This window comes from Haliaeetus albicilla, chromosome 18 (assembly GCF_947461875.1).
Source record: "Haliaeetus albicilla chromosome 18, bHalAlb1.1, whole genome shotgun sequence".
In the NCBI taxonomy this organism is placed as follows: domain Eukaryota; kingdom Metazoa; phylum Chordata; class Aves; order Accipitriformes; family Accipitridae; genus Haliaeetus; species Haliaeetus albicilla.
Window position 1 is genome coordinate 6814501 of NC_091500.1, and position 15361 is coordinate 6829861.

Here is a 15361-nt window from a genome sequence, read left to right on the forward strand (position 1 = left end):
TCTTATAACTACTACTTATGTTTAACACGGAGGTGTTTTCATTGTTCAGCATTTAAACACCTGCACTACTTTTTCAGTGTTAAGATCTGTCTTCAGTGGCCAAATGTATACTATGGTATTGCTATTAAAAAAGCTGGAACTCTTATATCTCACAAATTGTAGGAAAGTTTCTGGGGAAAGCAATTGAAAGGAGCTTTCTCCTTCAGTCCAACACCTGATTTTGAGATAGTCATGAAGAAGAGTTGATAGTTAAAAGGATAAGATTGTGTCTTCTGTTGTCTTTTGTCTCTAGTGTAAGCTTGCTGTCTGCTATAAAACTAAATACCTTTGTAACTCTGTGTGTATGTATTCATACATAATAACAAAAATGTTAGCTTGGTTTTATAGGAGACTAAACTTTGGGGTTTTTTTGTGATAGATGTACAAGTGGAAATAACAATACTAATAAAGTTTGTTTCGGGCATCTAGCAACTGTCTGTTATGATAAATTGGAAAAGCAAAATCTCAGTTTCTAGTGTAACTGCAGTTCTGCTGGCAAGATGCTTTTGGAGGCCACACAACTTTCCAGGGTTCACATTCCAATAAATGACTTTGAATCTGAGCTGACCTAAAACCTGCCTGAATAAAACCTGCCTGAAGAGACCTTTATGGAGCATGGCATGCAACTCAAGCTTCTCTTGCTGCTTGATGTTGGACTCTGTCCCTCCAGGTCTGCAGCAAGTTTCAGCAAGGCTTCCTGAATAGCTTGAGATTTATATGCAAAGATTTCAGTTATCCCACAAATTATTTTTTTAATTTTTTAATTTTATTTTATAAGCTATTGAATGTGTTTTTTGTGGGATTTATTTTATATCTGGTTTGTGTCTTTTTCTGGCTACTACAGAAAGGTCACTGGATTCTGACAGTATTGTAATATCCTAAACAAAATACCAAGAACGTAAAATTGTGCTTTTTGCTGGATGAGTGTCTGACACTTGGTTATTTCTACTGAAGACACGGGGATGCTAGAATTTCAGTATATTTTCCACTCTTTTCCTAGCTTTATTTATGTTTTTTTTTTTTTTTTTTTTTTGGTAGGGCTCCTAGAGGACCTTAGTTACCTATGTTAGCCAACTTCAGAAAGAGTCTGACTAGCTGAAGACTCCCTTTGTTTAAAATCAGTGAAGATGGGCGTTACATGGCCATACTTATCGGGAGGCTTGGCTTCTGCTTTGGCATTGGGATGTGGTTGGCAGAAGAGCCGGTTGTGTAAGTTTTGGAGAAGTGGAGAGTCCACCTGTGCCAGCAGTGACTGAATGCCTTGTGCAGGCAGCGTTACTATGTTGGCTAACAGCGTGAGCTATTTTGTCAAAGAGGCAGTGCTGTTAGATAGGATACTTTTTGTCTTTGCCATGGGGAACAATGTAGCCTGTAGTTACTGACTGGGCTGGCTGGCTTTGACATGTTTGGTCTGTTTTATTGTTTCATTAGGCAGGTTGTCATCTTACTTGAAAGCAAGAGCTGAACAGACCACTCCCTTAAAGCCTGCTAGAACCACCTTTCCCCCAAAGATGTCCAGTCAATATTTTTTTTACTTAGCACTGTTGATTTAATCGATCCCTTGCCCCTGAAAATGGGTCAAAACCTTCAAAAAGCACTGTCTGGGAAGTTTTCTAATTATGTTAGAAAGCTGCCATGGCTGGATGACAGAAAGCTGCCACCTAAGGTATATCTTTGGATAGAATCAGCCACAGAATCACTGAGGCTGGAAGGCACCTTTGGAGATCATCTAGTCCAACTCTTATGCTCAGAGCAGCGTCAGCTACAGCAGGTTGCTCAGGACCATGTCCAGTTGGGTTTTGAACATCACTGACTACGCAGCCCCTCAGGACAAACTGTTCCATTGTTTGATCATTCCCGCAGTGTGCGTGTATGTATATGTATGCGTGTATATGTATGTTTAAGTGGAATTTGTTCTGTTTCAGTTTGTGCCCATTCTCTCTTGTGCTTTCACTGGGTGCCACTCAGTCTTCTCCATGCCCTCATGAGTAAGATCTCCTTGAGCCTTCTCCCAGTGCTTTCAGCCTCTCCTGGTATGAAGATACTCCAGTCCCTTGGTCATCTTCGTGGCCCTTTGGGCTCACTCCAGTATGTTTGTGTCTGTCTTGTACTGGGGAGCCCAGAACAGGACCCAGCACTCCAGATGGGTCTCACCAGTGCTGAGCAGAGTAGGAGGATCACCTCCCTCAACCTGCTGGCAATACTCTTCCTAATGCAGCCCAAGATGACGTTGGCCTTCTTTTGCTGCAGGGGTGCATTGCTGGCTCATGTCAACTTGGTGTCCACCAGGTCTTCCTCTGCCAAGCTGCTTTCCAGCCAAGCGGTCCACAGCCTGTACTGGTTGTTCCTCGCAAGGGGCAGGACTTGGCATTTCCCTCTGAACTTCCTCAGCCTGTTGAGGTCCCTCTGAATAGCAGCACACTCATCTGGTCTGTCAGCCACTCTTCGTGGTTTTGTATCATCTGCAGACTTGCTGAGGGTGCATTCAGTCCCATCATCCAGGTCATTAATAAAGATACTGAACAGTTCAGCATTGACTCCTGGGGCGCATGACTGGTGACTCTCTTCCAGCTGGACTATGTGTCATTGATCATTACCCTTTGAGCCTGGCATTATGGACAGTTTTCAGTCCATTTCACTTTACACTCATCTGGCCTGTACTCCATCAGTTTGTTTATGAGGATGGTATGGGAGATGGTGTCCACTGCTTTCCCATCATCCAGTGAAGTAGTCATTTCATCGTGGAAGGCTGTCAGGTTGATCAAGCATGATTTCCTCTTCATATATCTTTGCTGATTCCCATTATCACCATGCTGGTGCTTTTGGGTGGCACTGGCTCAGCTGCCTCTGATGCTTCATTGAACAGAGCTTCCAACCCCTTGGCTGCTACCAGGGCACTGAATGTAGTCCTGTGTTTCTAAATCTGTTCTGTCAGTTCTTACAGTCTGTTATAATTTATTTTCTATAATACCCTAATTGACCTGATTTTGATTTGGCTTGTCATTTTTTTTGTTTCCTTCCCTCTTTCCTTGGTTGGAAGCATGTACCAAGTGACGTCTTCTTTTTATATTTGAATTCTTGCCAAAACAAGATTGCCACTTAGAGATCTAGGATAAAGACATCTTCTTTGCAAACGGTGTAGGAGGTAATTTGTGATGGCCCATGCTGCCTGTGAAAACTCAGGAGAATGTCGTCTCCCTCTCAGGTGAGCTTTGGTCCTGCTGGATGTGCAAGAAAAGCATGGTTAACCTCACAGTGCTCATGCTCAAGCTTGAGAAAACTATTTTTCATCCAAGACTTGGTCATTATGGGCTTTTAAGCTACAGATAATTGATTTGAGTTGGTTTGAAATTGAGAAAGCTGTGTAAAAAGCAGAGGGGAGGTAAGATAGGTGGTTTTGGTAGTTTGTGTTGCTGAGGTGTTCTGCTGCACCTTCTACCAACGGAGACTTTGCCATTTTTGAAGGTTTTGACCAGCTTATGTTACTGCAGTCCAACTTACTGCTGACTGATTTTAGTATCACATCTGTTCTTGAGTAAAGCTTTTAAGTGAGAACTGTATAATTCAGAACTAGTTCAAGCATTCAGAAGTGTAAGCTGTGGACTGACATGATTCCTAATTATTGTTGTTATAAGGAGTTGTGATTCCTTAAAAACATTTTCTGTCACCGCTGGGCACTGTTTTTTACTTGGGTGAATATTATGCTTGAAGACCTTTCAGAGGCTTGTTTTATCTGGACTGTTTCGGTAGTAGAATGGTTTCTTGCCCATCACGTTGCAGTCTGAATTACCTGGACAGTTCATCTAGTGGCACTTGCTAATATTGAAAAGCAAAACTGTTAAGTGTTCCTCTTAAGGACCACATAATAGTGAGGTGTGTAGCTTCTTGCTGTTTCTGTGTCATCACATGCAAAAAAAAAAATATATGGGATGAAACTATCTTGACATTGCCTATGACCCCTCCTACTTTACAGGTGAGAAAGCAGAGTTTAGATCTGTTTTGTGTACGTATCCATGAGAGTGAAGGTAGTATTATGTATCACTGACAAATAAAAGAGGAAATTCAGCACCTAAATTTCAAACATAAAAAGCTGATGTTCGTTTACTGCTATTGGTCTTTGGAACACAGAGACACATGGATGATGACTGGGAGGTTCTTGAGATCCTCCTTTGGTTGTTGGCATGACCGAGTCCATGTTTTACAGTCTGCAAAGGTGACCAAAATGAATGTGTTGTGCATTTCAATCACAAATATAGGAAAATTCCCTCAAGGAAATAAAGAAGCTTTCAGAATAATTAGTTCATGTTGACATAGTGTGAGTATGATTACCTACTACTTCTGTGGAAAAAGGACCAGGCGTTTGGCAGTTTGAGTTGTAGTCTGTGATGCTGTAAGCATTTACTGTGACTGATACTGTGTTCTGATCCATTTTCCATGTTTAACTTCGTAAAACTGTCCTGTAGTGTGTATATTGAAATATAATACCTGCTAATGTGCTTAAAAACAGAGTTTATCATGAGAGAAATACGTGACGTGGATATTTTTACTTTTTAATGCATTTTTAGGTTTCCAAAATGGTTGGGTTGAGTTGGTTGGAAGATGACATTTTTATTTCTAGACTATAGGTGATGAATGGCCATTGTCTTTATGATCTGTGGCTGCCAGAATTTCCTATCTGTTGGGCAATATTTCATGTCAGCCACTCAAAAGACAATTAAGTGCAGAAGCAAGACAAAACTACTATGCTTGCTGCAGGCAGTAATGGGAAAATATGATGCTTTGAAGCAAGCTTAGAGAATATGTTTGGCAAAAATAAATGTATACAGTAAAAAAAAAAAATGTTAGGAGTTCCAGAGTGTGTATCACGAGCAGATAACTCTGTTGATGACTTCTGTTCATAATGAAGAAAACAAATTTTCTTTCTTAAAGGGAAAAAAGCAAACTAAGTCTTCATGTTTATATTCGACTGGTTCCTTTGTTAATAGGTGTATTCAGAAAATACTTTGCCAGACAGATCATTCTAGCTTCTTTTGTATTCATGGTACCATCCTGTAGTTCTGTTTTTTACCAAGGTTTTTCTGACTTCATCTCTAGGCAGCAGAGGGATAAAGGCTATGTTGCAACATGCGTGCAGCAGCACTTCTGATATGTGGAGAGTTTTGATCAAAATTATACATTGATTTAAAGGAGCTGTAAGTTCAATACCAGGAAATAATACTTTCCCCCATTTGATTCCTTAATTTGTGAATTAATTGTTGGATATTATTATGCACTGATAGAATAAAGAGTAACCTGGGAAAAAACTTGTACAGCCATTCAGGATTTCTGTCTTTTAACCCTGTTGTGCTCTTGTCTTTATGCTTTTTTGTTGTGGTCTGCAGAAGAGAGGGAGGTTTTCAGTGAGAACAGTGTTAAGTGGTAGTGCCTGGGCATCCTGACTGGATTTGAGGGAGAGAGAAGATTATTTGATTGCTGCAGGTTTGTGGAAATTTCTGGCATAAACAGAATTTCCTGGTGAACAAATGAGCCTTTATTGCCAAACAAGCCTCAAGCTGTCAGTAAGCAACTCTCATGGATCTTGTGCAACAGATGGATATGTATGTAAATACATTGCTATGCTCCTCTGAGTAAACTTAATTATATTAAAATTAAAGCTTGTGTGCTTATTCTTCTTCACACAAAACCAGATGAATCTGAAGGAGGGTGCCTTTTACATGTCTGTGGAATTTAAGTTGTGTGATATTGTCAATTGTGCACCTTCTGGCTGTATTACGTTTCCTGGATCAAACTTGCAAAAATATTGTGTGTGCAGCAATCAGTTTTTTGCAGATACAATAGCAGATGCAAGTATAAGAATTGACCAAGTGTTGCATGTACACACCATACATGCACAATTTGAACCTTTCTCCCTCCTTGGCCCCAAACATGCATTGAGTAACAAACGCTTGCCCTGTGGGGAGTGATTCATAATTGGTATATTTTGGATTGGGACTTGGTGGGATGGGGGACAAAAACTACTGCCAGCAATCCCTTCCACCACACATGTGCAAAAACCTACCTACCACCACTGAAATATGACCTGGTGTCATATTCCTAAATTTACTTTATACTAATAGGTGACTGTCCAGTTTTTTTCCCCTCTCCAAAATGGCTGGAAACACTACAGTTCACAAATGACACACTTGTTCTTTGCATTTGTTGTTAGGTCTGCCTTTTTGTACACGCATGGCTTTCACGTTGCATTTCCATGTCTGAGTTGCATTCACTGTGTTTTTTTGTTTTGTTTTGTTTTTTTCTTTATAGTGGACTATATTGTGGAATATGATTATGATGCAGTGCATGACGATGAGTTAACGATCCGAGTTGGGGAAATCATCAGGAATGTGAAAAAACTGGAAGAAGAAGGATGGTTAGAAGGAGAACTAAATGGCAAAAGGGGCATGTTCCCTGACAATTTTGTCAAGGTGAGTTTTCTGCATTGACTTGGTTTTACTGTGATCGTACAGGAGGCTAGTTACTATTGAAATGGTTAGAATATGTCAGTTGTATTTGTAACAAGATGATTTTTTTCACTGGAAGACCTTTTGGATTATCTTTTTTTTTTAGTATGCTTTTGAAAGCCTTTTTTGTTTGAGTAGGTTCTGCTGTCTGTTCTTATTCACTCTAGCGTTTCTTTTGGTCTGTGCCCTTGCACTGCGTGTTCTGTCTCCTTCCTACTGCTGCAGTGCACTAACAGTTGTCTGTAGCCATGGTTACCTGCTTTAGTGAGATGAACTGATGCAAAAACCAAAACCACAAAAAAACCTCAAACCTACCCCTACAGAAGACATCAAGTCATGAGAGAGTTGGAGAAAGTGGGGTCACAGTTCAGCCAACTCGGCTATAATGAAAAACTACATCCTCAGGCTGTGGTTGTGTGGGTGCTTCAGCCTGGATTGAGCTGCTTTGTTTGAAGGAGCAATTCTGCCCTACCCTGGACTCCCTGCTGCTGGCACTGCCTTTTTTGTGACCTTGCAAAGGGACAGGGCAGAGAATGGAACATGTACAGCTAAAAGGTAACTGTGCAATCAGGTTGGCTTTCAGCTTGTTTGATTTCCTGACTGGGCTCCCCATGTAAGTGCTCTATTGGGCTGCAGCACGGTCGTGTCTTCGGATTAGTCATCATCTTTCTAAATATGATTCTCTTCTCTGGGACCTCTATCTCGCTTGATGTGTGACTGACATGCAGTAGTTGTCTTCTGCTATGAGATATTGCTTCTCAAACCTTTTATTTAACCTTTTATATTTATTCTGTGTTTGCGTCCTGTTTTCTCTGCAAATTTTCTAAATGTAATACTGAATATGCACCTATTTATTAGTCACTTACAATGAAGAAGTCTACAAAGCAGCTAGATGTGGTATTCTACATGTAACTTCTGAAATTCAGAGTCTGCTGAGCTGCAGGTATTTTCTCATCTAAACTACGCAAGTGTTACGGAGATGTTACGCTTTGCTTCTTTTTAGTAACTTACCTTTTTAGTAACTTCCAAGGATTGCTTAGTGTAACTCCCATAAAGTATAATCAAAGAGATTTAGACATTCCTGCCTCTTTTGAAGTGAAATTAATTCTTTGCAAAATAGAATTATCTAATATATCTTACCGTGATATTTTCATATCATTAAACCTAAGGAGAAAATTGTCCAGTGCTATAAATGCTTCTTTACACTTGCTTATGTTAAATTTGACAATTTTTCTGTTCATCTTACTGAAAAAGCAAAATTACTCTTTTTTCTTTTTTTTTTTTTTTCTGTTTACGGAGGAGGCATCTAAGTATCTACCTTTTAAAACTGATGGGAATAATCCAGTTGTTCTTAGGGAGGGTCTTTTACCAAGGAAAAGTTTGTACAAATGCCTTTCACTTGTCTAATATTTTTAAGTTGTTTGTAGTTTAGTTCAAAATCCATTTCCAGTTTTGAGTCCTGTATAAATAGTAATTTTACCTTAAGTGGTATTTTGATGGTTACTGTGTTGATGTACTTAATTAGCACTCAAGTGCCATAAAGGGAGAAGGCATCAGACATGGCTCTTGTCTGGTTCTTCTGTCATCAAGACTGTCTTTCTACTGAACAGCAAAGAGTGATCAGATGTGGCATGTTTCCATGTTAAATACTAAACTTGTTGGGTGTGTTCTTGCCCTTCTGCACCTGTGGCTGTTATAAACTTTGTTTTAAATTATCTCCACCCTGAAAAATCTTTATGTATCTCTGCTCCAGGTATTTTTAACTATACAGCTGTTGAATATGTGCATGGCATGGTCAGATATCCTGAATTACAGGGGACAATCAGTTTTCTAGAAGGTGTAGGGATTTTGAGAAGTAGAAAGAAGTGTACAAGAAAATCTCTTTGGTTTCATGACAACAGGTGATAACTTGCTTTCTTAGTGCTGGAGTTGAGTGCAGTTATGAGGCTGATCTTGGGAACTTTTAAGGTGGTACGCATAGGCTGGAAAACTGTCGTGCAGTGATGAGATGGTATGGCAACCAAAATGTCAACAGGAGGATCATGGCTGCATGCCGCCTGGATGTGTTGGGTGCCCCGGATCCAGACTGTATCATCACCACTAAAGTGGATCAGTCCCCTTCTGTTCCCCCCTTCTGGGCTCTGCTAACACATAGGGTTTCCTGACACTGTACACTACTCCTCATATTTTGACTTTGCATGCTTTGACAAATGTGTCTTTTGTGTTCGAAGTAAGACCAAGTGCTATCAACTTCATTTTTAATTGTTAAAGTCATGCAGCAAATAGCTTCGTATGCAGAAGGGAATGTATGGAAGCTTCCTGTGGATACTGATGTGATGCTGATGCTTGGTACCTTATAACATCTGTTGGTAGCTTTTTGGTTGGGCTTTTTTGGCTTCTACCCAAACTTTTTGCCCATTGGCGGTGAGATCCTGCGGAAGGATTGGAGCTTGGTGGTGCTTAGTTCCTAGTGCCAGCTGGGACCTGGAAATTTTCTGCGAGCTCATCACTTGATGGGTTAACCAACAGTCTGAGACGGTCTCTCCCAAAAGGTGCAGTTCTTGGTGCTGACTTCCACTTGGTTGTTTTGCATTAAAAGAAAGAGAACAGGTAGACTCAGTTAAGGGGAACCCCATAAAGCCTCCAAAATATCCTCAGATACTAGTGTGACCGTGTCACTGCACTGGATGGAGATCAGGAGGTATTGTAAAGGTTGGGAGGCAAGTCAGGGGGTAGTATGTCCAAAACAGTCCTGAAACCAGAGCTCAGGTGTGGTAGAGAAGCTTGCAGTGACTGTATAGTTGAAAACAAGTAGGTTAAAAAAAAAGAAAAAAAGTACAAGCAACTACACTGCCCACTTGTGAAGCTCATTTCCTTGAATTCACTTTTCAGTACTAGGCCTTTTTAAAGATTTTTCTGCCTGTATTGCAGTGTTGGATTTTGGAGCGCATAAATTTCCAATTTTATTAACAAAACCTGATTTGAAATTCCTGTTTGGACTGTGTATATATATGCTTTTAGTGGGCTTGAAATACTTGAATTAGAGTTCTTGTTCCTGACATTGTCATTGCCATTTTCCTCCCTCTTCCTGTATGGCCAATTTAAAATAAACAACTTCACAAATTCCTGAAAGGAATCAGCAGTGGAAACCTAGCAGACTTTTATTGTTTTCTTTGAAAGTGGCTTTTCCTTTCTAAAATTCACCGCAATGCAAAATGTGCACACAGCCATTCACCTCCAGTATGTGTTAGAGCAGTGCAGTAACCCTGTTAGATTGAATGTGTGAGGTTTTGGGCGATGTTAAGGGGTGTGATGTGGAAGACTCTTTGGTTTTTGGGTTGTGGGTTTTTTTGTTTGTTTGTATTTTTTTGTTTGTTTGTTTATTTTTAGTAGCTCTATTCACTCTCCAGCCAACTGTTGTGTTGATAAGATGGAAGTGATGATTTGGTGTTCATCCTTTGGCTCATTTTTGAAGGTTGTTCTCTGTACGTGGCTTAAAGATTTTAAGAACTTGCTATCTTAGTTTTGTAATTAGCTATATTGTGAGTAATATGGCTTTTCACAGTAGTAAAACCAGTTCAATCATAAGCTCGAGGCAATAACTTGAATGAGAGAGGAGCAGCGGATAGGTTAATTAGTAGCTTTCATCAGTTAAGGTAGAAAAGTTCACCAGTAGGCTTCGGAGGCATTCTGGTGAGCAAGCTGGACTCTTCTACAAGTGTGTTTGGAATATGCACCACTTCAGCCGCCCGCTTAGCGGAGGATGCGTCTGCGATGGAGCTGGTTCAGAGAAAACTTTCTGCCTGCACAGGTGTGTGCAGCTGCTCCTGCTTAGCTTATCACTGAGCCTGGTTCCTTTCCAGGTTAACACGTGAACTTTGCTCACTGTGACATTTTTCTTCCTCCCCCTAAATAAAAAAAACCTGCAACACTGGGTGTGTTCGAGCAAATATGTCCTTGGAAGAGGTAAGCTTGCTTTATTTTCCATATGTTCTTAACGTCAAATATTGTAAACAGACTTTGCACTTCAGGGCAATGAATGTGAACAGCAGAACAAATTTAAAAGTTGTGATTGCAATATAATTTTTAGATTTTATTTGATATATAGTGTAAATTGTTGGCCTTAGAGTTGTTTGTGTAATAAAATTACTTGAGTTTGGTTTAGCTTATCTACCGTGCTGTACTGTATAGAGATGCTTAGGAACTGCAAACAACTAGGGTGCTTGCATGAAGAATTTCTTTTAGAAGGGGTGATTTTGTTTTAGGGGTTACTTTCTTGTTCAACTTCCTGGTCTATGTGTTTGTCCGTGTAAACAAAACAAAACCCAAGCCCCTTTCCTTCCCTTAAGAGCCCCCCTAGACCAAAACTTTAGAGTATTAGCACAGCTGACCTACCTTCTTAAGACTGCATCTTTGCTGCCTCCTTCCTATGTTCCTGCTGGTGGGATGCTGTTAAGCACTGAGCGTGCTGTGAACCAGTGAGAGAAGTTTTGGCTGAAAACTCCTTCAAGCATAGCATCTTCTGTAATTCGTTTTTAAAAATAGAAAATTGACCTTGCCCAGAACTTTAAACGGGAATCATGGAGTCAGAACAGATTGCGGGTGAGACAGTGTCACTCTCTTCTGAGTTGTTCTTAATTCTAACCTAGGTGTAATTAAATAGTGTAGTAACATTAATTAAAAAAATGGATTAATAACCGCAAGCTTTTAAGCAATGTATATAGGATAAGCCACATGCATTTAGTGTGAAGTAGGATGTTTTTATAGAATGGAATAAAACACGTATCTATTTCCAGAAATTTGGGGTTTGCTTCTCTGCTAGGTGTTCTGTCTGAATTCTTTGCATCCAGGTAAGGCTTGGAGAAAATTGGATATGCAGTAATTTAACAATCCTATCAGTCAAATGATATTTCAATTTATACAGCTTTTTCCTTTGCTTTATTATTGTTTTGAGGAAACTGTCATTGCAGTGAGTTGTGTAGGGAGGTGAGACCGAGGAGCACGGAGGTGTCATTAGCTTCCCAGGAAGAGGTAGGCAGCTCTGCCAGTAAGATGGTGATGTGTGCTTCGAGGTTGGCAGTTCTTGGTTTTCAGAAACAAAGATAACATGCAAGATAGAAAGCCATATTAAGTAATTTTGGTTTCAGTGCTGAGTGTATGAGGGAAATGATGGGTGTAAGGTGGCTCTTTGTCTCCTGGCAGGGAGTGAAGCTGAGCGTTCAGGCTGGAGCTTTAAGACCTGTTGCTGATATGGCGGTGCCATCCATTGTACCTGCTGATTTTTCTTCTGGCTTTTGGAGAAAATAGTGCCACTGGAGAGTGTGTTATCAGGGGGTGCCATGTGGGTTTGCCTGAGCTGCTCCTGCTAATCCCGTCCATTGGTATGTGTCTGGGATTTGCGAGAATGGTGATAATGATTCCTGTGCTTGTGGGGTGAGAGACAGGTCTCTACTAGCCAGCTATTTTGGCCTGAATAAACAAGGAAACAGGTTTCTTCCAACCGGAATGTCAGGATAAATGGCTTGCGTGAGCCTTTCTTCTCATGGGGGAACCATTGTTTCTAAAAATACTAAAAAAACCAAAAACAAAGCCAGCTGAAAACACTGGCAGATGCAGCCAGTGGCACCAATATATAGGCATATAGTCATATATAAGAGTTTTTTTGCTGGGATTCAGAGCTCATCATGTATTGTTCTTACTCCTGTGACTTTTGCAACTGAATCACTGGATTGACTGCTTGGGTTTATACCAGTCAGGCTCCAACCCTGTGAATTCCTTCTGCAAACTGACAGTATCTGGCATGAAGAGGGGCAAAGCAAAGTCTTAAGGTTGATTTGAGTCTGCAGATGGTCTGAGACTTTGCACTGTAGAGCTGCTGTCGCTCACGCAGCTAGGCCAGCACAGCCCCTTGTGGGCACCTGTGTGCCAGGTTGTCTTTTTGTATTGTCCCTATGTCCACACTGGAATTTTACTGCCTTATTGGTTTTGGTTGGGGATGTGTAAATTATTTCATATACTAAGGCAGCATAGGTATGGTGATTAGAAAGATATGGCATGAGAAAGTTATGTGGCTATATGTATTACTTATTTTGATGGATTATTAGATCTGAAATGTCATAGATGCTTTCCTTAAAAGTTAACTACAAACAAAAAGCTAAATACAGAAAATTTGGTGAAATGATGTGGCCCATTCCCTGTTCTAAATAAGCACCTGTGCTTTAAAAAGTTTTAAAAAAATCACCTGTCAAAAAGGTTTCAGTTTGCATTTGCAAATTGTTGTTTCACTATAAGAGTAAAAACCTGTAGCATTGTGAAGTCTTTCCGTGGCTGAATGTGAACACAGGAAGAAGAAAACACTGGTGCTTCTTTTAATATTTAGTATTTAAAAAAATATTTATATATTCTGTATTTTAAAATACTGTGTTGCCAAGAGCACGGGAGAAATGAAAAGAGCTCCTAAATTTTGCCTTGGTGGCAGTACTGGTATGGAAGAGAACTTGAGGTACTGTTCTGAAGGTTGGCAGGATAAAACGTGATTAATGACTTATGAGAATCCTGCTTGACATGCTCTTTTTTCTCTCTGATTTGAGTTATCCAAGCTTCTTGATTGTACACGTGCCTCTTGCTTCTCTAAATGGCATATTGGCTTGTGATGTTACTCTGTTGTAACTGCACACTCCTGGGTACTCATCGTGCTGTTCAGTTTGGGTGTAATGGTTTGTTGCACAAGCTAGTCTGGAAGGGACAACAGGTATGTACGAGTAGTTATTCCTTTAACGACATGAAACAGTCTGCTCTTTTGTCCTTCCTTATTTAGTTTTTACGCTTGATTTGTGTGTAGCTTTATAACTTCCTCTCTGAGCAGCAGGGAAAGGTAACCATTCTCTGGCTGGAAGCTTGCAAACAGGGTGTGTTCCATCAGATGGTGTTTGCAACCATCACTGAGTTAACTCCACAAAGCATCGCCAGCGTCTTGGTCAGCAATAATTGACTGGTCGTGTGCAGAAAACTAACCTTGACTGTATACAGAAGTCTAAAATACAGCCATAAATATGTACTCTGGAATTAGCATATGTAATAATACCAAGAAGGTCAGTTATCCAGGTACTGTAATATGTAATGTTTGTTACATCTTGGGAGGCTCTGGGCGTACATTTCAGAGCTGTATTTTTAGTACTTTGCCATACGTCTAATAAATCAGCATGTGTGTACACCCAACATGGTTAATATTAAATCTGTTCTTCTGCTTTTTTTATGAGGTTGAATGGAGTAAGCTACTTGTGAACTTGAAACTTAAACTTGCGTGAGGCTAGCTTATCTGGCCTGTCATCTTGTAACATTTGCACCACTTCTGATTTTTTTTTTTTTCTTTTTTGGGTGGGTCATTGTTTTGGAAGGGGGAAGTTAGCTCTCTTGTACCATAGTGTTTTCAGTATTAAATTTATTTTTGAATGTATGTTTTCCTTCCTTGAAGACTGGGCTCTATCTAATGTTATGAGCTGATCTCAAAGTTAGGTGTGGTAAATGTTTTTTATGCTGAACAAGCTGTTTGGATACTTTTAATTTTCTAAAAATATTATTTTAGTGTATGTATATGAGTTCATGAGCTTTGGACTTGGTGTAATAAGCTTTCAAACTTAGAAACTGATGATGATGGGCAGTTGCCCTGTCACCTAGCTGCTTACAAAACAGGAGCAGAAAGCAAGATGCATTTTCAGTTAAAAGTGATAGTTAATGTGTGAATCTTTGATAAAACTTAATCTTTAAACCTCTTTTAATCTCCACTGAGATTTTGAGATTTATATTTTTAGCCCTTATTCAGCAAATCTCTTAAGCATGTAATTTTGTGTCTTAGGCAAGAGTTCTGATGGGACGTAGATGTGGCAATGTTTTAACTTGCTTTAACCTTTGTGCAGAGGTGGCCACGAGTGAAGTGCTGGAGGTTTTACAGGGATTGGAAAGAGATGGGTGCCCTGGAAAAGGGATGCAGGGAAGAAAAGCAGAGTACGACAGCAGATGCAGGAAGCCAGGATGATGGTGAGAAGGAACAAAGGATGTTCTGAGTTAAACATCAAAGTGGACCTGTGGTGGTTAATGGATCACACATTTCTCTGGAGCAGCAATAGAGGCACTTAACTGGGAGAAGGGAAAGAAATGTGTCTTCCTGCCTGCCCTTGTGGGGGGAAGCTTGATAAAACACGATGTGCTGCGGGAGCTGGATCTATGTCTTGCCCTCTGCCATGTGTGATTCTTGGTTTCATTGATCTAAAGCAGTATTTTGTGGCTGGTGGTTGACAGGACATTAGCTGTTAGTCTATAAAACAACTACAAGAAATATAATTAATTTTTTATATATATAAGCAAGTAGAATAGAAAAGAAATGCAATTAACATTTTAAGATGTTTTTATCTGGCTGTGAATATGGCAGCACCATAAAATGTTATTTAGGTATTATTTTTTAGAAGTATTTTAAGACTAACTTTTTTTCCTTAATTAAATGGTTGGGAAACATTGATGTAAACATCCGTGCTTCCTTTAGTTACTCGTGTTAATTTAGGATTCTTTGCTCCGCTGTTGGTAGGCCTGGTGGTCTGACTGCTGTGCTTTTCAAGTTTTAGTCTGTAAGTCTGAAGTGACTCAGTAATTTTCTTATGTTTCCTAGCGATCCTCCTTATTCCACGTTATGTATTGTGAGAAAGAAGTGATACCTTGCTTGGCTGATGATGCCCTTCTTCCTAACAGGGAGGCAGTATAATTATATGATATATATTTAGCATAGATTATAACACATGTAAAAATATTGGTAACTTGTTAAACTTCAT

General features: G+C 39.9%; 1 protein-coding gene across 2 annotated transcripts in view; it reads left to right on the forward strand.

Annotated features, from left to right (window-relative positions):
* The window catches only part of CD2AP (CD2 associated protein), an 84532-nt gene that overhangs the window by 17539 nt on the left and 51632 nt on the right, over window positions 1-15361 (forward strand). For both annotated transcript variants that reach the window (XM_069805653.1, XM_069805654.1), the window contains exon 2: window positions 6343-6503. In XM_069805653.1, the coding sequence (XP_069661754.1) occupies window positions 6343-6503 (161 nt within the window). The remainder of the gene's footprint in view (window positions 1-6342; window positions 6504-15361) is intronic.